The sequence below is a fragment of the Chiloscyllium plagiosum genome, chromosome 4, assembly GCF_004010195.1.
Source record: "Chiloscyllium plagiosum isolate BGI_BamShark_2017 chromosome 4, ASM401019v2, whole genome shotgun sequence".
In the NCBI taxonomy this organism is placed as follows: Eukaryota; Metazoa; Chordata; class Chondrichthyes; order Orectolobiformes; family Hemiscylliidae; genus Chiloscyllium; species Chiloscyllium plagiosum.
The window spans coordinates 22,149,166-22,173,257 of NC_057713.1; the positions used below are offsets into that span (position 1 = coordinate 22,149,166).

At 41.2% G+C, this 24,092-nt stretch overlaps 1 protein-coding gene across 9 annotated transcripts in view; it reads left to right on the forward strand.

Moving 5' to 3' along the window:
• The first annotated feature begins 7,794 nt into the window (after window positions 1–7,794).
• The window catches only part of adgrb1a (adhesion G protein-coupled receptor B1a), a 585,075-nt gene continuing 568,777 nt past the window's right edge, over window positions 7,795–24,092 (forward strand). For 3 of the 9 annotated variants that reach the window (XM_043687842.1, XM_043687848.1, XM_043687849.1), the window contains exons 1-2: window positions 7,799–8,342; window positions 12,049–13,090. In XM_043687842.1, coding sequence (XP_043543777.1) covers window positions 12,373–13,090 — 718 coding nt within the window. In that variant the 5' untranslated portion in view covers window positions 7,799–8,342; window positions 12,049–12,372. Of the gene's footprint in view, window positions 8,343–10,599; window positions 10,973–12,048; window positions 13,091–24,092 lie in introns of those variants that run through there. The other 6 variants (XM_043687845.1, XM_043687847.1, XM_043687850.1 and 3 more) reach the window with 6 other exon arrangements.

A 24,092-nucleotide genomic window follows, 5' to 3' on the forward strand; every position in this document is an offset into this window, starting at 1 on the left:
GGATGCTGCCTGACCTGCTGCGCTTTTCCAGCAACACATTTTCAGCTCTGATCTCCAGCATCTGCAGTCCTCACTTTCTCCTCGAAGAGTGATTTACTCAAGCGGGCAAATGTACAGCTGCAGCCTAATGCAGATCAATGTGAAGGTGTCCACATCATTAGCAAAAACAAAATGGCAGAGTAATATTAATGTCTCAGGCTGTGAAATGTTGATGTACAAAGGGACCTGGGTTGGCTTCTACACTGGTCAGTGTAGTCTAAGTGTGCATGTCCAGTAGGAAATTAGGAAGACAAATAGTATGGTATACTGATCTTCAATGCAAGAAGGTTCTGTTAATTTTATAATTTCTTGTTCCACTATTTAACTTAAGGTCTTCTAGATCACCCTGGTTATATGACTCACCAGAAAACTAGCCCTAACTTGATTCAGTTGAAGATCCCACTTTCTTTGGTATTCACATCAGTGCCCCAATCTTTGAGTCATATGTTCAACTTTCCACATCATTTTTCTTGTGGCTAAGATAGCAAATTGTCCTTGTTGAAAAATTTAGCTCTGAACTGTTCAAAATCTCTGTCAAATGTATTAGTCCTACCTATCTTAAATCTATCTTATGATACCTATGAAGACCAACCAAGCTCTCCTCTTTCTCATGCACATTCTTTTCCAGTCCACAGCAGATATCTAAAACCCTGGCTTGCTCTCTATTGCAAGGAACTCTGCTTCTTCCCTGACTTTACGACTTCCTACTCCCCCTACATTTTTTGTTCACTTCCTCAATTGAATGGAGGCCTGCACCCTCATGCCATGGTCAGTTCATTCATCCACATTGCAGCCCCTGTTTTTATCCATACCAGTTACAAGAGCCTCAAACTTGTTGGACAATTGGAAGAAATGAATTCCTCTACTTCTACCTTCTCAACTCACATCCAGTCACACCTCCCTGTCTCTGACCAGAGAACAATTCAGAAGGCTGTAACCTGAGGGACATGACTGCCTTCAGGAGCAGAGTGTCCAAAATATCACATGTGCTATACAATGTTCCCAGCTAATGAGTTCTAAGATAGAGGCCCTCAAGGCAGAAACATTTACTGCAGACCTAGTCATCCATCATCCTCAACATGTGGCTGAGTGAATAAATGCATTTTCACTTCAATATTTTAATTATTACATAAATGGCCACTTGGCATTACAAAATGCTATTTCTGAAAGAGAAATGCTATCTCAGCGTGCTGTCTTGGACTCATCAAGATAGGTACAAGAATTCCAGTTTCAAAAGAAAAACAATCTGTATGGGATGAGAATAAATGTGTTGATTGCTTGACAAATGGATTGGTCAAGACATCACCTTGGAGAATGCACCAGCCCGTGCATGCAAAACTTAGAATGTAGTGTATAAAATTAAATTTGAATTCTGTGATTTGATATCACTTACTCAACTATCCAATACATGCCATGAGTTACGCAAGCGACCAATATACAGTTATCAAATAGACTCTAAACATTGCTCATTTATGCTTTCTGGAAGGTACTTGTTTGTACACAGGGCTTGGTCCATTGCAGGCAAAAGAATTTCTCCAAGCGTTGTCTTTTCAATTCACCAAACTCTATGGAACACTGTACCCTACTGAATTTAACATGGTATCTCCCAACAGATCAGAGTTGACTTGCCTTTTATGAAGTTTAAAAATAAATTCCTGGGTATCTGTTCCCTGGTGCATTCTTTATGGCAAACGTTTGATTAACCAGTGTTGACTTGCCAATAAATTAGCATCCAATTTTTCATGCAGTATAAATTGTTGTTTACTTTGAAATTTGGTATTCTTGCATCTGTCCTGATGAGTGCCAGATGAAAACTGTCAACACATGACTCTTTTCTCATCTGTATAGCTAAAATATGTCCATTCCTGAAATGGAGAACAAAAGGAAACATAAATGTCATAAATCATCGCTAAGAGAGAAAAGTACTGGAATTTTAAAAATTGATCAAATAACATTGGAAAGCAAATTTAAATTAAGATAAAAGCAAATTACTGCGGATGCTGAAATCTAAAAGAGAAAATGCTGGAAAATCTCAGCAGGTCTGGCAGCATCTGTAAGGAGAGAAAAGAGTTTTGAGTCTAACTGATCCTTTGTCAAAAGCTTAATTTAAATTAAGCTTTTCTCAATATTGCATTTGCAATCACTTCTGATTAAGAGGAACATAGTTAGATTAGTGTATCTATTTCAAAGGCAGATCAGCCCATTCTGCGTCTCTTGGGGAGGTTGGGACTATTAATAGGTCTCATCACATTGCCCAGCGACCCAATGGATAATTGACATTCTTGTTTGATATTATAGACATAACCAAAGACATGCAAATCGGAGGCTATTAGTAGAAAGGTTGCTGCACACATTGATCTTTTGCCATGACAGATTAGGTAGATTATGTATCATTATACATTTGCATAGCATGTTTAAGATATCAGAAGCAGGTCCTTCTTCTTGCACGTAATAAATGTCCAAATTAGGGCACAAAAATATGAATGATCTTGTTCACTTGAAGATTATAATTCAATTAGCACTTTGTGTAAAGATTTGGGTTTCTTTTGTTAACTCAACTTAAGCAAAAATGCATTTTAAATGAGAAAAGCTTAATTTCAGTAGTATGGCAGGCAAAGGAATTTCTTTTCAATACTGACAGCATTTGTAGACTGCTTTTACATAGCACAAGTTTGTGACATCTTTTCAGAGTTGTTGATGTAACACTGCAAAGCTTTTATTGGGATTCACATAATGGCACTGCTTTAATGCAGGTACTAGTTTGGCACCAGTCATTGCTGGCTCCATACCACTCTGTATTTGGCCATAACAGAGTTTCAGCATAATTAAAATGCATGCTCAGAGCTCCACTCATCGGTATCCAAATGCTGATGATGTTTTAATGGCAGTAAAGACCTGACTATCTGGTTTAGCTTTTCAGGAACAGAAGGGGAGTCCAATATCTTGACTGCTTTTGAAAATTGATTTTATACCATTTTCAGTTGGACTAAATCTCACATTAAAGCACCTGCTATTACTCTACACTAATAGTCTGTGATTAGGAGAGGCGGAAAGTAATTTGCAACTGGCAAGACCTCCGGTACATTCTCTGCCCATATATTATACTCTGATGACCAGAAATGCATGCATGCTTACAGATGCTTATTAGCAGTGCTTATAGAGATTTTGAGAGTGCAGGTGATAATATCTTGCTTTCAAAACATTACCAGGTCCCTGCAGTGAATTTTCAAACATGAATTCTAAAAGAGCTTTTTTTTAAAATCTGATTTGCTACAACTGAACAAAGTTAAGCCCAAGCAGTCAAGATTACAATGTTGACACTTTCGAGCCAAAGATGTGGGTTACATCACCATTATTACGTCAAAGGGTAGTGGAGACTGATATTTATCAGTGTGCAAAAGGAAGTTATATCACAAATTCAGACTCACTATCATATTCACTTTGGAGACCTCACATTAGGCAACTGAAAATAAAACAAATTTGTAACTATTCATAAAATGGAGTCAAAATACAAACATGTGAAAGAAAATTACACAGTAGATCACTCATTACTGTTTAAGGGAAAAATTGGATCTCTATTTTCATCCCTTAGAATGGAAAATCATCCCTTAGAATGGAAAGATGAAGCTTGTTAGTAGAATCAGAAAATAAGGAGAATAGAAGAACATATATAGTACAATCAAAGAGAAGGATTCAATGGTTTTGATTGTATAAAGATTATCTGATTGAGCCAATATTGAGGCAATCTTTTAAAAGTATGCTTATAGTAAAAAAAACTTAAGTAATAATTATGAAACAATGGAGGAATTTATAGAAACATAGAATAAAACCAACAAAACAAAAATGGAGTATGGCCCACGGAGTTAGTGCTCGTCTTGCTCTTTCTCTTATTTCCACAACTTTCATTTTTTACCTTTGAGCATTTATCCAATTTTCTCCCAATGTTATTATTGAATCTGTTTCTTTACCTACTCAGACAACATATTCCAGATTATAACATATGGAGAAGTAAACAAAATCATAGCAGATGAAAGTCTAAAATAAATAATGAAATGTTGGAAAGAAGACATTTCAGTCAAAGTTTGGCTGTCACAAATATGCTTTTATCAAGTGTCTACACCCAAAAGGTTAGGTAATCTTTCTGGCCCAGAGAGGCTAAGCCACAACATATAAACAAGAGAGCTGTCATTCATGAGATTTATTGGGATTCCCATGAAGGCACCTTTTGCCTTAAGGTTTTGGTGTAAATGTAAATAGTAGAGTTAAAGTTTCAAGTCTGTGACCTGTCATCAAAAATGAAGGAAAAATAGAGTATGTGAAAACAAAATTCTCAGTATCTTTGGAGACAAAGGTTATATTAGTGTATTGAGTGGGCACTCTTTATTTTAGATCTGAACACTAAATGATGAAGCATTTTAGGAAAATTAGAAAATAAAGTGTTTGGGAAACAGTGGCGATCCCAGTCATACAGAGAAGCTCAAATAGGTTGAATTAAATGAAAAATTATCTTAGTGAGGCAAGGCCACTGAAACTAGAGACATAATCTATATCTATAATCACATAATTTGCCTGAACTACACAGTATTTCCAGTATTTTCTGTTTCTCATTTCAGGTCCCCGGAATTCATAATGATTTAACTTACATTTAGAAAAAAAACTTAACCAGGTGGTAGAAAAAGATTGGGAATGGGGACTAGTTGGGTCGCTGCTCCAAGCTGTCTGAAAATCTCAGGAATGGGAGCACAAAGTGATAATGTGGCTGTGGAGAACACTATAACTGCTGGAGGCTGAAGTCATTAAAATGACAGAAGGCATTGAAAGTGTCATAAGTGTTGGTGGATACAGACTAAACAAGGGAAGAATGCATATAAGAAATAAATAGAAATGAATACGTTCGTATAAGGACAAACTAATACAGTTGTTTAACAGGGACAGTGTTTTTGGTTTGTCCTGGGGAGGAAACAACACTTTCTATCTCAGGTTGAAGAATGACGAGATTCAAGGTAGTGTGGGGACAATTCTCCAAATGACATGCAATGGGCTGAGATACCAGCAGACTGGAAGTAATACCATAAAGGTAAACTGGATTTCCTGCATGAAAGCTTGTCCAATGGCAAAAAACTGAGGTAGAAGTGGATTGTTAAACAGAGATTACCAATGCATTTCAAGGTCAACATTTTCTCCTGCTTCTGTTCCAGTGTCCTCTTCCCTTTCTGTCAGGAATAAATGAGTTGCAAACTGTAAGGAAACAGTCCTATCTGTTAAACAAAGATATAAGTCAAATGTTCCCCATCTAAGACAGCAAATGAGGAGAGGCAATGGTTTAGTGGTATTACGACTTGACTATCAATTCAGAGACCCAGGAAACGTTTTGGGGACCAGTGTTCGAATTCTGCTGTTGCGGATGGTAAAATTTGAATTCAGTAAAATGAAAAGTTTAATGAAGACCATAAAACCTTCATCGATTGTTGAAAAAAAAATCTAGTTCACTAGGGAAGGTAGCTGCTACCCTTACCTGGTCTGGGTAACATGTGACTCCAGACCCAAGCAATGTGGTTGACTCTGATCTGCCCTCAGGACAATTAGAAGATGGACAGGAAACGGTGCCCTCGACAATGATGCCCAAATCCTGGGAATGACTTTTTTAAAAAAAAGATTAACAACATAACGGCATAAAATGGGCATCCTGTAGATTATCATTTCACAGAAGCCGATTGTCCAAATGACATGCAATGGGCTGAGATACCAGCAGACTGGAAGTAATACCATAAAGGACGAAAGTAACATTTAAGCAACTTCCTGTAGGGTACATGGGACCTGTTTCATCAACAAACTTCAAAAGGATGTCAAAGTCAGGACCCTCCGACCGTAATGACATGTGCACAATGTATTGATGCAACAACACACCAGATATGGGGAAGTTGATTGACAGGGGACATCCACTCACGACATTCGCTCAACAGAACTGCAGGCAAAGTCAATGACTCAGGTAGTCCTTCTCAATGTGTCGCACGAATTGCGTCGCCCACCAATTGAATCTCCAGTTGCCGGGCGCTCTGAGTTGAAGGTTGTTTCCGGTCGCCTGCGATGCTCATGGAGTTGGGACCACGTTGAAGAAAACGCAAGTGCCATCAAGCGGTTGTTCTCCCCAGTTCTCAGACAACGCGATCACATCCCCCCTCCCACTCCACGTCAGGCACACGGTGCTTAAATGCAGGAATTGGAAATCCTCTTGCACTGGCCTGAGCTGCGGAGTTAAATGGGAAGTCCTGACAGGAACAATTATCAAAGCGTGTTACAACCGAGAGCAAGCTTGAAATGCACAGTCAGGCAGCATCTGCGGAGAGACGCACACACACACACAGACCCTATCAGCTCGATCATCCTCTGTCAGTGCTATGCCCTATGGCCCCCCACCCCATTCACTGGGGGACCTTGCTCAGTAACAATAAAGCAATTGAAAACACATTCCCACGCCATCAGTAATGTAGGTTGAGATGTGAGCTGATCCTGACCTGGGAATTGAGCCCGGCCGTATTTACGTGATACAAATAAATACCTTTACAGTAAGGTTCAAGTCAACCGCCCAACGCTGACGCTAAGGCAGTTCGGTTGTTTCCAATTCCGGGCAGTGGCCCCCGCTCGGTGTGGGACAGTGAGATGTTGCGGAACGATATTTAGAGCGATCGTTAAAAGGACAGCCCCAGCCTGGTTCAGTCTGTGGACAGAAATCACTGTGGTTCGAAGCTGTGTGACACATGTGTCTTTAAAGGGGGGGGGGGGGGGCGTTGACGAGGGGGTAGGAACGCGGTTTTAAAAAATAAAGAATCAAAATGGATCAATTCCACCCCCGCCTCCCCCAACATGTTAGCTTTAAGTGGAAATTCCTTGAGAGTGGCTGTTTGAACACTGGTAGAGAGACCGGTACTGCCCCTGAAGTGAGGCAGGTGGTGGCTACATAAACACCTGACCGTGAGTACATAAACGCTTCAAGCTGCTTACCTCGAGAGCTTGGATGTTATGAGTGTCTCCTAGATATATTACCAGATATAGAGGAGGTGTTTGAGAGCACCCAATTGTCAAGGCAATCCTTTATTAATAAAAAAAGATTTTGTTTTCGGGATAGGTAGACGAAGGGGAACCGAGAAATGACTATTGCAAAAGCCTAGCGCTGAAAGACGTGACACGAGCTTCCCCTGACGCTTAAACCTTTTTTTCCCCCGTCTATACATTCTCACAGATTACATGTGCATAGGCATATGAAACAAGAAAAGCTGGCTTCCCGTCTGACAAATAGGAAAGACCTGTGTTTGAGATCAACTACCAAAATGTTTCAGAATCCAATACTCCCCTTCCGAGGCAAACCAGGTGCTATTTCTCAGTGCTGTGTCGGAGTGAGAGTGGAAATTGCCCCGAGGCTATTGCCGACTCTGTTTCGGTCCCAGCCCATTTAACTCCAGGGATTTCCATTCGCTGTCCGCATGCCGCAGCGAAACAACAAAAAAAGAAATTTTAACATAAAAGAGACTTGAGAAACAAATGTCGAGAAAGAGAATTTGCGCCCGGGGTTAACATGGGGTTGACCCAGACAGAGAATCGCACCGAAAGAGGAAAAGGGATTACAATGTGAGGATAATGCAACAGAGATTTGGAATGGCTGAAGGAGATGTGTGTGTTCGTGTGTGTGTGTGTGTAGGCGGGGGTCTCCTTGGTTTTGGGTGCTTCAGATCCTTTCGTTGTTTGAATCCTTGCTAAGAGCTCTCCTGCAACGTATAATCAGAAAAGCTGAAGAGAGCCTGACGTAAGGAATGCGCTCCCCGTTCCAACGTGCTGGCTGTCAGTAGGTGGGAAATGAGAAGGGGAGAACTCGGCGCCTTGTCAGATCATTGTCAACATCACCCCTACTTTCACCTCCCTGCACCCTCCCTCCCTCCCCGACATCTCATCACTTTTACCACAAGGATGGTCCAAGTGGCAGTGTCTCGACACTCGGGAGAGCAGGAAGGAGCCGTTCTCATTTGGATGTAAACTGCCTGTTCTGGACTTGACAATTCTCTCTCTCGCTCGGATTAACCGGAGGACATCCGCCTGTGCGCCAGTGATTGTTTTCCATCGTTTTTATTTTCAAGAAAAACAAATCTTCCCGTCACTTCTGCCGGCGTAGTGTCTGTGTGTTATACATAATCCCAGCAAGTTATGATCGTCTCTGCTTTGCTATTAACCTTTTAAAATTGGACCTTTTTGCTTGTTAATTGAACCGGAGGTTTGGGGGAAAAGTGCAAATGTTTACTTAGAAACTTGAGGTAAGGATAATACTGCATAGCAAGCCCAGTGCCTGCAAGTTGTCTGTGTGTATTTTGTGTGTATGTGTATGTGTGTGTATTTTGTGTGTGTATGTGTGTATTTGTGTGTGTGCGTGTTTCTCTGTTTCTCTCTTTCGCCATCTAATGTGGAAACAATTCACACAGCAGAGAGAGAGAGAGAGCACTGACTGAAGTGAAATAAAACGCCATGAGTCGGTGCATTAGCACGGAAGCAAGTTTAATTTGGGGAACCAGTGGGCACACGTTCGTTAAAAATCGGCGCAGCTGGTCAGGAAACTCTCAGGATATTGGCGAAATTTCATCCGCTCTCCCTCCTTCACATTGGTCACCAGGGCAGCCCGGGCGGAATGACAGTGTGTACTGTCAGCGGGCAACACCAGTGAGGGAGCCTGGCTGGGGCACGGCTCGCCAGGCTGACCTGGGCAGCGGTGGGGGCTTGGTGAGCGAAGGCGGGAGCAGTGGGCGATTGCGGGAGAAGATGCAGGATCAATGCAGCCCTCGCTAAGAAATATCAGCAGCACGCATTTGGTGACTACGTAGCTATTGGGGGAGGCTAATCCCTGGCAAATGGGGAGGAAGCGGTGGGTGTGTGGGTAATGTTTTTTTTTATCAAGTAGAGACTGGTACAATTACATTTAAAAGGATGAGTACATGGATAGGAAGAGTTAGGTGGGATGTGGGCCAAATGCTGGCAGATGGGACTAGGTTAGTTTGGGATATCTGGTCGGCGTGGACTTTTTGGAAAAGCATAGCTTCGTCAGGAAGGGCTTTTGCCCGAGGCGTCGATTCTCCAGCTCCTCGGATGCTGCCTGACCTGCTGTGCTTTTCCAGCGCCACATTCTCGACTCTGATCTCCAGCATCTGCAGTCCTCACTTTCGCCTATGGACTTGTTGTACCGAAGTGTCTGCTTCTGTGCTGTACAGCTCTATGACACTATCTGAGCACACCTATTGACGTGGGATTAGTGCAGATAGGTCGGCCTCTTCTGTGCTGTTAGACTCCCGGTGACACTCGGGCGGCCAGATCCGTTTGACACACTAGTGGTGGTTGTAATCCAGCGATACAATTCGCACCAGCAAACCAGCGGGACTGGCCAGACCGAGGAGAAATCTCAATCTGCACGCTACACTTGGCCAGTGAGGAGGCTTCAGCAGTGACAGAGTAAATCGCGTGTGTTCAGCAGCAAATCCCAGCCGCCCCAGCTCTAACAGCCCCTGAATTCACCTGTTTTTATTTTGTTTGATTCTGGAATTTAAACTGTTAGGGAAAAAAAAGATATTTAACATGGCTGGCCCATATTGGTTATCAATGAATCTGTCGCCAATAAACAAAACACAAAAAAAACCTTATGGGGGTGGGAGGGGGGGGGGGGAGCGGTGTGGATTTATCCTGGAAACCTATTAGACATGAGGTGTGGTGTATCAGGCGGAAGGGGATCCCCAGCCACCGCTTCCCGGTGGAGCCCTGGTTCCTCGTGATGGGGTTCATTAACCAAGCACACAGTGTTAGCTAGGATCGCTCCAACCTTATTTAACCCCTTCCACCCCGAGGGGGGAGGGTGTAAACAGCCCGTAGGGTGTTCTCAGCAACGACTGTGGAGCAAATCAAGCCCACCACCACCACCACCCCCTTCCCCGCAAATAAAAATTAAACCCCTCACCATTTTATAACTTGCTATCAGAAACCTCATTGGGACGAGGGAAGGGAAGAGAGTGGGCTCTGACTGGGGGGAGGCCGGGGTGGGGTAAGAGCAAAGAAAACGCCCCCACCCCTCCCCTCTTCAGACAGGGTAATAGTGCAGCCTCAGTCTACATCACCAAAGCCTTTCCCCACAGGACACTCCTTGCACTTAATGCTTAGATGAGTGCACAGCATTGGGCAAAAGGGTAGCGGGGGAAACCGCGCTGGGCAGTTTTAATAATGCGCCCACCACACAATCCTGCCACCTTCCCTCTGCCTCTTCTCCCAGTTTTAGTTGGCACAGATGGCTTTGTTCGAACACAGTAACATTTCTCCCCCCAAACAAGATGTGGTTGCATTATGAGTCATAGAGAGTGCGATCTCTCTCCACACTCTGAGCTTGTTCAATCCGCCAGTTCTCTCATTTCCCCCGCCTCCCCACCCCATGTCCCTTTCTCATTTTGGCTGAGAGCCGCTAATCCAGCTCGGGAGTTGACCGTCCCCATCGAGGTGAGTGGCTTTCCCGGTCCCCTATCCGTCCGCGCTCCTTGCACACGCATTAAACTGGGAAGGTGTCGTATTATTATCTATTGGTGGCGGAGGAGGCAACAGCCTCCGACAGATCAGTCGCTTCCAATCCCCTGAAGGGAGAGGCCATAAGGGGGAAGCAGTGTGCGCCCATCGTGATGAGCAAGTTAAAATAGCGAGAATCCACCAGCCTCCCCTCTCGCTTTCTCTCTCCAAGAGCCGCCGGGTTGGATACCTGTCCCAACGTCTATTCGTCCCCATTAGTCTTGCGCCTCAGCCTGACACCCACTGAGCGAGGGAGGTTTTGTTCGGCACACCTTTCCTCAATGCATGAATCCTCTTGAATCAGCAGGAGAGCGGGCGCCAGGCAGAGAAAGCTCTGTTGATAACACAGCCCAAGGTAGGTACAGCGCCAGACTGGCAGACAGTATCAGAGATAGCACTGAGCTGGTCAATGCGTAAAGAGCAGCTCGCTTCTTTCGGAGGGAAAATGAAGTGGGATTCAACGTCGGGGAGGTTCATTGCTTACACCACCTTACTATTGCTAAACGGATTGTTAATGTACTCCAATTAAAACAGGCTAAAACTTCAAAGAGTTGAATATGTTTAAACACAAAATCCCTCCATAACAGTTAATCCACACGTTCAGTTTTTGTTTTCAAAATAGCATGTTATTAAATCAACGCGTAAATCGCAGGAAGGTCAATTTCGGGCACTGTCGAGTGCACACGGGCAATATTCAAAATTGGCCATTTGTCCCTGGAGCGTGTCGGTTTGGAAAATGGTCGCATCAAACAGTTCTGAAGTGCTTAGTCAATTGCGAAATGCACGTTTGCTGATCTGGTCACTGGCAAATATGATGAGGAATTGCTATTCTCCAGGCCTGTTGGTGAAGTTAGTCTGCGTTAATAGGGAAGAGCTCATAGTTTATTGCTGTGCGCAGGTCTTCAATGCGTTCCTTGCAAACGGTTCAAATCTGCAATGTGCGTGTGAGAGAGCGAGAAAAAGGAGGAAAAAATATCACACAGTAACGGCAATTAGCTTTAAGTGTTTTTCGAATAACCAGGAGAGAAACATTGCACTTTAATTAGCGTTAATTACCAAAATATTTTGAGATTGTGTGAGAATGTGGTATTCCTGGTTCAATTTTACAAAACAATGAAGCAGACGAGTCCTTTTTGGGGAAAAAAAAACACACCGGTGTGAAAATAAGTTTATTTCGTGACTGCGTATTTTCGCCTGGCCACTGCTAAACAGAAGGCGAGTTACGCCTTTAATTAAAGATGAATCATAGATTAAAAATCTCTCGTTGGGTGAAAGAGTAACGGGGAATAGAGCGAATCAACTAACATTAGATGGTGGATGGGTTGGGGTGAGAGAGAGAGGGGGGAGTAAATATGACTTGAAATAAGAGATTGTTAGTGCCCTTGAGGATATTAAAAGAAAGTGATACCTTTTTTTCTTTTAAATTTTTAGGTTCAGGGTTGACAACTGCACCGTCTGTCTGACTCTCAGGTTCTCCGCCAGCACAGAAATACAATCCTGAATGCATTGAATAAACCAGAGTGTTGCAGAGCAGAAACAATTATCACTTCGGGACTTACAGGGTTATTCTTCGCTTTTTATTAAACACAAAAAAAATCCCAGGAATTTACCACAAGGGGGAGAGCTTGGACAAACCTACAAAGATTGCAATGAAATCATCTCCAGGTCTGTCTCTCTAAAAGGCGATCCTGTTATGTCCAGCGTCTGGGCTCTTGCTGCTATTTCCTCGGCGTTTCTTGGGCTAACTGACCTAGGATGAGGTTCCCTGAACCCGCGGGCACTGTGATACTCGCCGCCGCGCTGTGGACCGTGAGCGGCTTGGACCTGGGGCAGAGTCCGTGTACCACCCTGGTCCAGGGCAAACTCTTCGGCTACTTTTCCTCGTCGATGGTCTTCGCTTCCAACTCGTCGGTGTGCTCCTGGATTTTTCAGAACCCGGACCCTCGGAGGTACACGCTGTACATGAAGGTAGCCAAGACCAGCAACGTTTGCGACCGCCACCAGATCCGCACTTACCAGTTCGACTCCTTCCTGACCAGCACCCGCACCTACCTGGGCATGGAGAGCTTTGACGAAGTGTTGAAACTCTGCGACCCCTCAGCCCGCTACGCCTTCCTGCAGTCCGCCAAGCAATACCTTCAGATGAAGCAAATCGCCCGGCCCCGGGCCAGGGGCTCCCGGCTCAAAGACAAGGAGTTCTCGGCCGAGTACCTGGTGGTGGGCAACAGGAACCCCAGCAAGGGAGCTTGCCAGATGCTGTGCAAGTGGCTGGAGACTTGCCTGGCCCTCAGCACCAGCTCCCGTCCCTGTGGCATCATGCAGACCCCTTGCTCGTGCTCCAGGGGTGAAAGCCTGGGACAGGCCACCGAGATGCTGGGCTTAAACAAGAAGGAGGACATTTGTCTGAAGGACGGCGTGTACTTGGAGCATTGTATCAAGAGCCCGAAGGGGAACGGCGAGACGGATTCTCGCGGTAAGTGACTTCTCTTGGCGACTCGACCTTCGCTTCAATTTCGATTGCAGCTCGAAATTTCTCCGTGCTGTTCTCTCACAAACCGACTGTCGAGTTAAGTTTCTTGGTACCTGTGAACCAGACATTTGTGGGTAGCCCTGTGAGTGTCTGTGTATGTGTGTGCGTGTGATTGGGGAATGCAATATACCATACAGGTCTATGAGCTTGGAGGTTGAGACATTTTTGCGGGGGGACTGGTGGGCGATCAGTCGGTGAACGACACATTGAGGAAGGGAGTGAGTGAGGTTCTGGGTGATGGAGGACCACGTCTTAGCCTCTCTCACCGATTGCTGCAAATTGCTGAGGCGATTTCCAATAACTAAACCAAACTAAACCTTTCACTGCTTCCTCACTACATCCTTACTAACAGATTTTGTTTTTGATTTGTCTGTTTTAAAATCTGAGAGGATATTTAGTTGGAGATAGCCTTTTCATGACTTTCAAGACCAACTTTCCGACGGACCTGTTGAATTTATTTTTCTTTCCAGCAATGAGATCGACATCATCTGATTGTTGTGGGTGGTGGGGGGAGGTGTGTAGTGAGGCAGAGGTGTAAGGATAACGCGTTTTGAAAGGAATTGCGTGCTTTAATTTTCGAAATGAAATCCTGCCTCATAATCTCCCACTGGAATTCGAGTTACGACAACAACAAAAAATTCCGCGGAAAATCTGTAATGCTAAAAAAAATGCTTTCGTCAAGCTCAGAAAGCCCTGTGCGTCTTTGGAAATTTGAAAGTCGGATTTCGAGACTGTCGCTTGTTCGCAGTCAGTACCTACCCGGGGGTGCGGGCGTGCGCTGTTGTGCAGACCAGCAAGGCGGCATAAGCATGGAGCAATGCGTCGTATCTTCCAATCACCCCCTCAAATAACGCCCACTCCCTACAGTTCAAGAATACAGCTCTGTTGCACGCTGCAACTTTCTCGCAGGCTGGTTTTAAATCCTTCACATCTCATGACATGACCGCTTTTTAAGAAATCTCTGAGCGCTCGCCTGGTGTTCTTTGACTTCTACCATTGTTCTGGTCCCGCATGAACAGGAGAAACAAATTGAACAAAATTAATCTGTACTACACACACACACACACAAAAGCGGTGTTCAGAAACCCAAGACCAAAATCTGCCCAAATATGGAATCAGGCTATCCATTTATAGAGAGGAAATACGTTAATGATTCAGGATTGAGAATCATTAATGATAAGACGAAGCTTTTCTTTTCACAGATAGGAACAGAAACGGGAAATGGGGTGGATCACGTATAACGGGGAGGTGGTCTGGGAAACTGAACGACCAGTGAAGTGTTTCATGTTGAGAGTAAGCGATGTTTTAATGGCAGAGGCATGCTAAGAGTTGTTGTCAAGACATTTGTGTTTTGCTAACTGAATGTAGAGTCTGCTTGTAAGACATGTAACTATTTAAATCTGGCCTCAGTATGTTTCGAACAAAAAGCCACCCAGTTGTCAGTTGTTGACAATTGTGTGTGGTCAAGAGATAGGGATGGAGCTGCATGTGTAGAACTGTTCCTTTTGCCTATCTTAAAGTCATTTTGTTTTCTTCCTTAGTATGTTTTGTTAAGTAATGACAACATGGTTTGTTTTGGGATCGTTTGAGAAGGATGACAATTGTGAATGACCACAAACACTTTTCTTTTAAACACAGCTTCGGTGTTGTACCTTATATACTCGGTGCTGTTTCTTGTCATGTTTCTTGTCAAGATAAGACAAGTTGATTTATGGCACCTACAGAACAATAGCGAATTGAGAATACATTAGCACCTAATCTCACCGACCAGCACTTGGCTTGTGTCCACACGGGATTTTGTCTGCATTCCCAATGGTTCTGAAAGTTGGACAGTTTGGCTTGTATCTCTGTCGGCCGTCTTTCATTACTCGTCACGTCACCAACCGGGCTGCCGTACATCTTCGATATGTTGCATGGCTTGCTTTTCGTAAATAGACAACGATGTTCACAGCATTTAGTCAATAGGTGCAGACCCCTGAACGCATGTTACAAGGTGTCATCTCAAGACATTGGTGATTTCAGTGATCATTTTTGTTAAGGGATTGGGGACGAGAGAGGGATGCACAGGCCAACATCGCAGCTATGTTAAACCAGCTCCAGTAGGTTAAGATAATTCACAATTATTGGGAGCATTAAATAAAGTATATCTTTGACAAATGACTTCTGTACTGATTATAGACGGATTGTCTAGCAAAGGCAGGCCACCAACGATGATGCAAATTAGAATGAATATATGGTACATATCAGGATCCTTGTTCTGGAATAGACCCCTTTCCCAATGATGGCAACATACAGAATAAATAGATATCAGAAAGTGCAATTGTGAGGATGGATGTCATATAGAAGCTATATGGGTATGGAGAAAATGAAAATCAAAGTCAACAGTGAGTACTGCATCTTGGAGTGAATATATCTAGGATTTTGTTCATGCTTTTTGACAATTAAACTCTTGCTGGAGCCTGATGATAAACAAGGGAAGACTGTGGAATCAGTGAGATCATTCATCTAGTGGTCATTTGGTGCAATAAATGTGAGAATTCCATAATTCTCTTTGTACATTTATTTGCAAAGTAACAAAACTAACCAGAGGGGGAAAAGAGGCATAGCTAGGCGACCTGAGTTCAAGTCCCACCTGTTCAAGATGTGTATAATACCATCTCTCAACAGGCTGCTTAGAAAATATCTGTTCAACTGTGTCTGAACCATAGGAGCAGGCAAGTAGTGCAAGGTGTTAATCTACCAATGCTCTGCCATATGGACCATTTGGACTCAGACTGACGAACATGACTCTCCCTCTGGGCTGTTTCTGATCTCATCAAGACCACTGTGGTGATGGGGGATTGCCTCAGTGTGCACCCGCTTAGTCAGGAATTGCTATGAAGAATCATTGGTATGAAGCCAGCAAGACAGAAAAAGACCAGAGCTCACTTTATAGCTTTATGGATGTGCATAACATGGTGTCTTACCTTTTCAGATTATGGGAATGTTATATGGTCGAATTATTTGGTCAATCAGTTGGCTAGGCATATTTTCTGTGATGGATGCTACCCATCAGCACTGAAAATTGCATCTCATAATTATATCTGGGAGTTTCTCCCTCCAAACATTACTGATTGAAGTATTTGAGTCTCCACCTTCAGCCTGCACAGAAAATGAAATAACTTGTGAGAAGCCCATCAATTATGAATTTAATGTTATTGATCAGACTGAGTGGCCCTTGTCTGAATAGAGTTGGCTGAATGGATTTTCTTGTTCTATGTTCGAGTTTATGGTTGATCTGCAATTTTAAATGGAAAAAACTGTGGGTGGGAAAGGTTGGTGCCATTGGCAATATTTGAGTGGATATCAGCTGCATCAAGTCATCTGCTGCAACAAATCAGCTGTTCTACTGTTCCAGGGGCTAGTTCCCAGATGGTAAAGTCTTTGATCTAGTCATCTGGTTACTCAATTAAATGTTAAGCTGCTCGTGATGCAAATTTGTTACAGAGAAAGCAAAATAAGGATGGACTTTTGGGAAAGATTCTGACATATTTATGTTATTGTCGATATCAAATAAAAACTGATGAGATGTTATTTTATGCAAAATCCTTGTCACAAGATTTCAGTTCATAACTGGAGTCCAGAAACAATGGATATAGGTTTAAAGTGAGATGGGAAAGATTTAAAAGGGACCTAAGGAGCACCTTTTTCACACAGAGGGTGGTGCGTGTATGATTTGAGCTGCCAGAGGAAGTGGTGCAGACTGGTACAATTACAACATTTAAAAGGCATCTGAATGAGTATATGAATAGGAAGGGTTTGGAGGGATATGGGCCGCGTGCTGGAAAATGGGATTAGCTTAATTTACGATATCTGGTCAGCATGGAGGAGTTGGACTGAAGATTCTGTTACTTTGCTGTATTTCTTTATGACTCTATAACTGCTGATCCAATTATATCCCTTTCCTGAGTGGAAAGACACTTGAGTTTTGCAAACGTGAGGAATCAAGGGATAGAAATCAAAGGGAAAATAAAATTGTGTAAGAAGATCATCCTTGATTTTACTGAAAGACAGATAGGTTTGAGGAGTTATGTGACCTGTTCCTATGTTGTACATCTGTGCAACTGTTGTTTCAGTTGTCATGGTGCAGAATAAGTAATTTTGAATATTCCCAGGAGGGAGTCAATGCTTCAATTTCACCAGCATTAATGAAATGTTACATTTTATCACTGGGATTTATAATTTATTTCAAAACCACTAACCCACATTCTAGAATTCCTGCCTCTACAATTCCTCCGCTCCCTCACTTTTAAGGCATTTCATTAAAACTTTCCTATTTTATCACCTGTCTTCCTCTTAGATCCTTTGTTCAATTTCCAAGTTTTGTCTGGTAAAATTTCTGTGAAGGATTTTCCAAATATTCAACAATGTTAAAGGTACTACATAAATGCAGCTAAATCAAATTGTTTCCATAGCTTTTTAATGATCTTTATAAACAGGATTCATCTGTAGTAGAGACTCGAGGGAGATGATGACAGCTGACATTCAGTCAAAAATCCTTAGCAAATGAGTTTAGAATATTTGAATATTATGTTCCTTATTACTGTCTACCATATGCCAAAATATGTCAATGGGCTTTACGGAATGTTTTTGGAATAACAATTGAGTTTTAAAGTGGGAGGATAAGTCAATAAAACTACAAAAGTTAAATGCATGAGATCTTTTTTTATATAAACATGAGAATCAAGCATTAAATTAGTTAAGTTTCAGTAAGTTTAAATGTAGATTTTTATTTTACATTTTAAGTGAGTTGCACTTACATATATGGGTGGAATGTGATTGGTTTTGTTAATTTGTATTTGACATTGTGCTGTACTTGTCAGAATAAGCCATAATGGTATAAAATGAAATTCTAATCTCCCCTCTCCTTGCCATATGTCTCACTTATATTCATTTTTGTGATCGTAACATATTGAATGAAAGCCTTTTAATTTCTATCCTCTCGCATTGTGCAACATACCATTCTTCAGTTGTCAGCTGCTCTATCCAGTGATACCTTCAGGAATATACATGTATGGGTATTTGGAAGCCAGGTTCTGCCCAGTTAGCCTCCATAGTTGAGCAGCCAACTGACTTTAACTATCTAATAATGAATGACTACCTGAGTGGTGTACTGCAAGATGCTTGATTTGTGTGGAACATAGCCTAGCATGACTGAACAATTGAAACAAACAGGAATTCTTTTTCTTTAGGAAGAACTTCACTTTATACCAAAATGTACAGTATTTGTGTTGATATACTGTATCTCATTGGGAGCATCCCATTCAGTGTGAAAGGAATTATGATTAAAAACAATACAATATATATGAAATTTATTTTGTCCACTCAATCCAACTGTAAAAGAAAAAAAACTGCTTTTAAAGAAATATTGTATATAACAAGATAAATTTTGATGAAAAAAATTCCATTTTGCATATCAAAAACCAACAATAAACACAAATATAGCGCAGTGTGACTCAAAACCAGAACCCCTCTAACGGGTTTAATTAATGTACTTTATTTCCCAATTTCAGAAGAATATGAGCATCAAGAATAAAGCTTCTAATGTAAGCCCATTGAACATCTAAAATATCTCAAGGTACTTCATCAGTAAGTCATTAAACATGCTGAGCTGGTAAGGAGTTATTTCATGGGATCAATAAAACCTGATGAGTGTTGACACCTTCCGAAGTTATGTGACAGTGAACTTAGGATCGAGGTGGCTGAATATTTTATGCAAAAATCAGAATCAGTGAGATAGAGGACTTGGACAGGGAACCAGCTGATATTTCAGAGATTATAGAGGGATTTCCAAGAATGTAGAGGTATTTATTTTTGAATGTCGGTGCTTATTTTATTTGTTACATTTCAAGAGATGGAGCATAAGTATAGGACAGTTAGGATGGGAATAATGTGTTGAATGGCCTTGCAAGACAGGATGTGCCCAGCAGAGTTTTGGGCAATCAGTTCTTATTGAGGGAAAGAGGACTTAACAAGTATTGACAAGATTTAGGATAGCCAAGTGATGTACTAACCATGACAATTACAAGGGTTATTGTGGTGCATGGGGATGAAATGAAGGCCAGGAGGTGAGGATAAGTGATCTCTGTGATGAACACAAGGATTTCAATCTCAAGCCTGAATTAAACAGGATTGCAAGATAACATAGAATCTCGGTGGTCTTGAGAGAAACATAGTGGGATGGCTGAAGTTGATGAAAAAGGAACAAAGTTGGTTGGTTTGAGAGAAGTGGCAGACAGCTTTAGCAGGGAACCAGCAGCAATAAGTAAAAGGTGAGGTGATGCCTTCAGGTAATTTTTAGTGACAGCATGTAAATTAAAAAAAAGAACAGTTGTTTATTACTCTCTGAACTAGTCACCTTTTGGCTGTATGAGAAAAATTATCAATTTACCCAAGTGAATATCAGTTTTAGTGCTTAGTCATCCAATGTCATTCTCCAAATGCCCTACTGCTACCCAAAGGGACATAATGTTAGCTCATTACAAAAATAGAAATTTCTTGAGAAACTCAGCAGGTCGGTCAGATCTGTGGACAGAAAGCAGAGGTAACATTTCGGGTCCCGTGACCCCTCTTCCAAACTATTATTTGTGGTAGTGCACTAGTCAAGCATGGCATGAAGTGAGAGTTTAAAAGTGATTAACATATTGTAATATCTAGCCTAACATTATTTATTATCTATCAAATACCTCAGAAAAGTGAATATTATGTTATCAAACTAAATTTAACTAATGTTGTGCAATTTCTTTGATACTTCTTGATATATCCTATTCTAATAAAGGTCTTAAATTGATGTATTATTGGTCAGATACCAATTAATTGCAAAACGTTCCTATTGCATGAACATGTGCTAAAAGTTCATAACATATTACAGGTGTTATTATTTGGTGCTTGGATTCTGAACTAGAGGTAAATGGGTTTGTGATTTTCAGTGATGTGCATATCAGATTTGTTTTAAGAGGGGATCAGAAAGTCATTTGAATTACTGAGCTAAAAACACCCTTTCTCAGAAATCAGATATCTTAACCAAAATGACTAGGCAAGCTATATGGTGAGATAATTGGTAGGATGTGAATTTGGTCGAACTTTTATAATCTACTAAAATAGGTTGCCAGATGCCAAAAGCAGTTTGAGTTCAAAAGAAAAGATCCATTTTCGCAGAAGAACTGAATCAGTTTGTGGAATGAGTTGGTTTGTGGAATCAGGGTTAATCAGAGCTGGAAATAAATCAAAAGCTATTTTAGCAGACTCAAAGTGTTCAGACTCAAAAAAAAACCAGACAGTTCAGTAAGAAATGTTGAAGTGAATTCAGGAGTGGTACTCCACTGGGGTTGAGTCGCTAGAAAGGATACTTCTGGGAAAAAAAGAGTTCATTTCATTTACTTTTTCTGATGAAAAGTTTCTACTTTTTAAAATCTTTTATGTAATAAGCTTATGTTCTTTTGGTAAAAGTACATTGACAGTCTCTTGTGATTTTCTGTGACTGATCTCCATGGTAGCCAAATCGCAAAAGAAGTCAATTAAGCCAAGTTATACTCTTGCAACTGATTTGTTCAACACTATCATCAGCTTGGAGGATAAAATACAGGAACTTGGGAAAATATTTGGAAACTGCAAAAACACTGCCTTATCCATGACTGACATTATGATAGCTGCTCAGGAAAACACCCCCCAAGAATATTCCCATTGAATATTTCCTCTGTGCTATCTGTACAATATGTTTAAACAGCTGTATGAGAAATAGACCACCTTCACTGTGTGACATTTCCATTTCCTGGATACCATGCATGACGTTTCTTTGAATTCGTCTCAAGTCACCGAAAATTCAGCACTGAAGGCACCATTGTAACTCACCTTCTCTCTATTGGTGCCAGTTCCACATCAGAACCTGTACTCAAATCTGAATTTCTGACACTTTTAACTCTTTGCCTGTGAATCAAATAATTGACTCAATTTAAGGACTTAATTGACCGTTAAGTGCTTTGGAGTATCCCAAAGTGGAGAAAGATGCTATACAAGAACACGTACACGTTTTTATTGGCCACCTATTCATTGCATCCTTATTTCTAGCAAACTTTTGCATTAGCAATAAATTTTGTCAATTCTTTATGAAAAAGCATAACCTCTATTTGTCTTTTACTGATTTATCTGATGAATGAATGCAATTTCATGTTATTTACCGACTCAAACTTGTATGCAATTTGCAAAAGTCCTTTTCCTTCTCCAGTCAACACTATTTGTTTCAACTTTGTCAATGTAAATATTTCAGTCATTCCTTCTAATACTGCAATTATAAATAATATTTTATTATGCTTTCAAGACAGCTGTTAAAAGTCTGTGTTGTCTGTTCTGGATTTATTTTACTTGGAAATCTTAAAAAGGAGAGGAGGCATGAAAAAAAGCTTTAATTTCACATGAAATACTATTACTTTGCCAAAACAGATGCTTTGTAATTCCCTGCTGTTCTTGAATTATTTGGAAGTTAAAACACTTCAGGTGATTAATCGCCAATGTAAGTTTGCTAAGCTCAAGTTCAAAGTGGACAAGAAGGAGGATCTCAACTTTAATTGTCATTAGGTAATCTTTCTATTAGGGAATTGAAAATGTACTGAGATAAAAGGCTGGGAAAGTAAGGATACTGGATGAATGAGATGCAATAGGATAAGTGTTCTTTCTTTACTCTGTTTCTTGTTCCTGCCTAGCCCATCTCCTACCTAATCAAAAAGATGAGTTTGGAAACCTTTACCATAAATGTCCCAATATGTCTACCCCAATGCTAAGCAGTTTTGGATGTGTACTAATCTTTAACATGCAACTTGCATGTAACAGTAAAACCATAATACTTTGGATACTGAAGATATGAAATAAAAATGCAAAGTGCTGTAAACAAAAAACTCAACAGGTCTGCCAGCATCTGTGGAGAGGAAAACAGTTAATATTTTGAAACTTATATGGCTTGGGAATTTGGACTGAGAATTGCTTTAAAATGGTCAACTATCCCTCTGGTCTCTGCTGTTTAAATTTGAATTTATTTTTTTTTTAATTTGAAGACTTAGTCTATCATCCAGTATTTGAAAGACAAAAGACAGGGCTGATAGTGAACAACCTTCACTCAAGTGCAGACAGCAACAGAATCAAGTCTGTTAGCTGACCATCTACCTATTTAGAAATACATTTTTACTGAGGAAAATTTGGCACCCTTAGCAACACAGCAATGAGGATGAATTAATTTTGTGTAGGTAAGTGAATATTTTTCAGCTGTAAGTTACAGATGATTTTCTGTATTAAGCAACCTGCACGGAGCTGACAGTCTGACCTATATAGTGTCGGAGAAAGCAAGATGGGAATACAGTAGAGAGGCAGCTGTAAAAGAACAAGGCTAGTCAGCATTTGCTTTGCAGGTTCAATTTTTTTTCCATCAACTTCCAATTTGCATATATAGTTACTTCTTCTCATTGTACAATAGAGAAAGTCAATCCTTGGTATCACAGTGAACTATATAGACCAAACAACCTGTTTCAATCCCTTGTCTGTTCTCGGTTTGCACAGCCGAGTCAGTGCTATAGTTGGCTCAGTCACTACTGGACTAGATAACACTTGCAGTGTCTGATAGCTGAGAGTGTGGGATGATAAGTTGAGTTCCAAGTTTTAATGTTTTCCACAACAGACAAGCTTCCTATACTGTTTGGTGAAACTTTACAGGATGGCTGCTTGGATAAGACTCTTCAAATGTTACCAGGGCCACATGAAATTAAGAAGGGAAGTGGCAATATGAGAAAGGAAACTTAAGAAAGAACAGTGTTGTAAAAGAATACTTTTTCACTCAGCATCAGTTTGTTTTACAGCAGAAAGATTCATTTCTGCAGGAAGTCAGAACTTCAAGCATATATCAGTCTAAGTGCATAACGAGATCTTTGTGTGTTAGCTCTTCACATCTGTGACTATCAAACTGATTTGTCTGAAGGGTCTTGATTTCCTTTCTTATTATTATTGAGACAGATCCCATTTGGGATATGTAAGAAATGAACTACAGTAACAGCCCGTGGAAATGGATGGTAGAGTTGGGAGGGCTGAAACCTGTGGGTAAGAATGGATCTGAGTGAATTCTTGTGCACCTGTATTCCCTATTACATAATCTCAATGACATAGATATTGCCAGTAACTATGTTCTGTTTAAACCAGTGAGGTGGAGTGGTAAAATGATCATTGTATGTCTAACATTGTGTTACAAATTAATCAAATTTGAAATATAACTAGACAATGCATATAAAAACAAATCAATCAGTATTTGAAAGACAAAAGACAGGGCTGACTGTTTCAAATCGACTCTTCATCAGAGCTGGCATTGTCAAGCCAGGGAAGTTGACTTCTTGAATGAAAAATGGGCAGATAAGACATAACAAAGAAGCAGAAGAGAAAACAATGGACAGAAGTAAGACTTGAAATCATTAAACAGCAATAACTATCTATGAGTAGATTTTAAAGAGTTAGGCAGATGCAAAGATGCTGTCTGGATCTCAGTCAAGTGACTGGTTATATCTGTGGAATCTGAATGAAGGAGCAAGAGATACAGTTCGTGATTAGCAAGTTAAATGGTGGAAGATTATTGACATCTTTTGGGAGAATATATACCAGGTGCTTGAAGTCATAAAAACTCTACACCCAACACTAAGATTAACCTTTGAATCAGCAATATTCAGTAATAGATGTTTAATGCATGCTTGCTTACACAGTCAGTAGACAATAGACAATAGACAACAGATAATAGGTGCAGGAGTAGGCCATTCAGCCCTTCGAGCCTGCACCGCCATTCAATATAATCATGGCTGATCATTCCTAATCAGTATCCTGTTCCTGCCTTATCTCCATAACCCTTGATTCCACTATCTTTGAGAGCTCTATACAACTC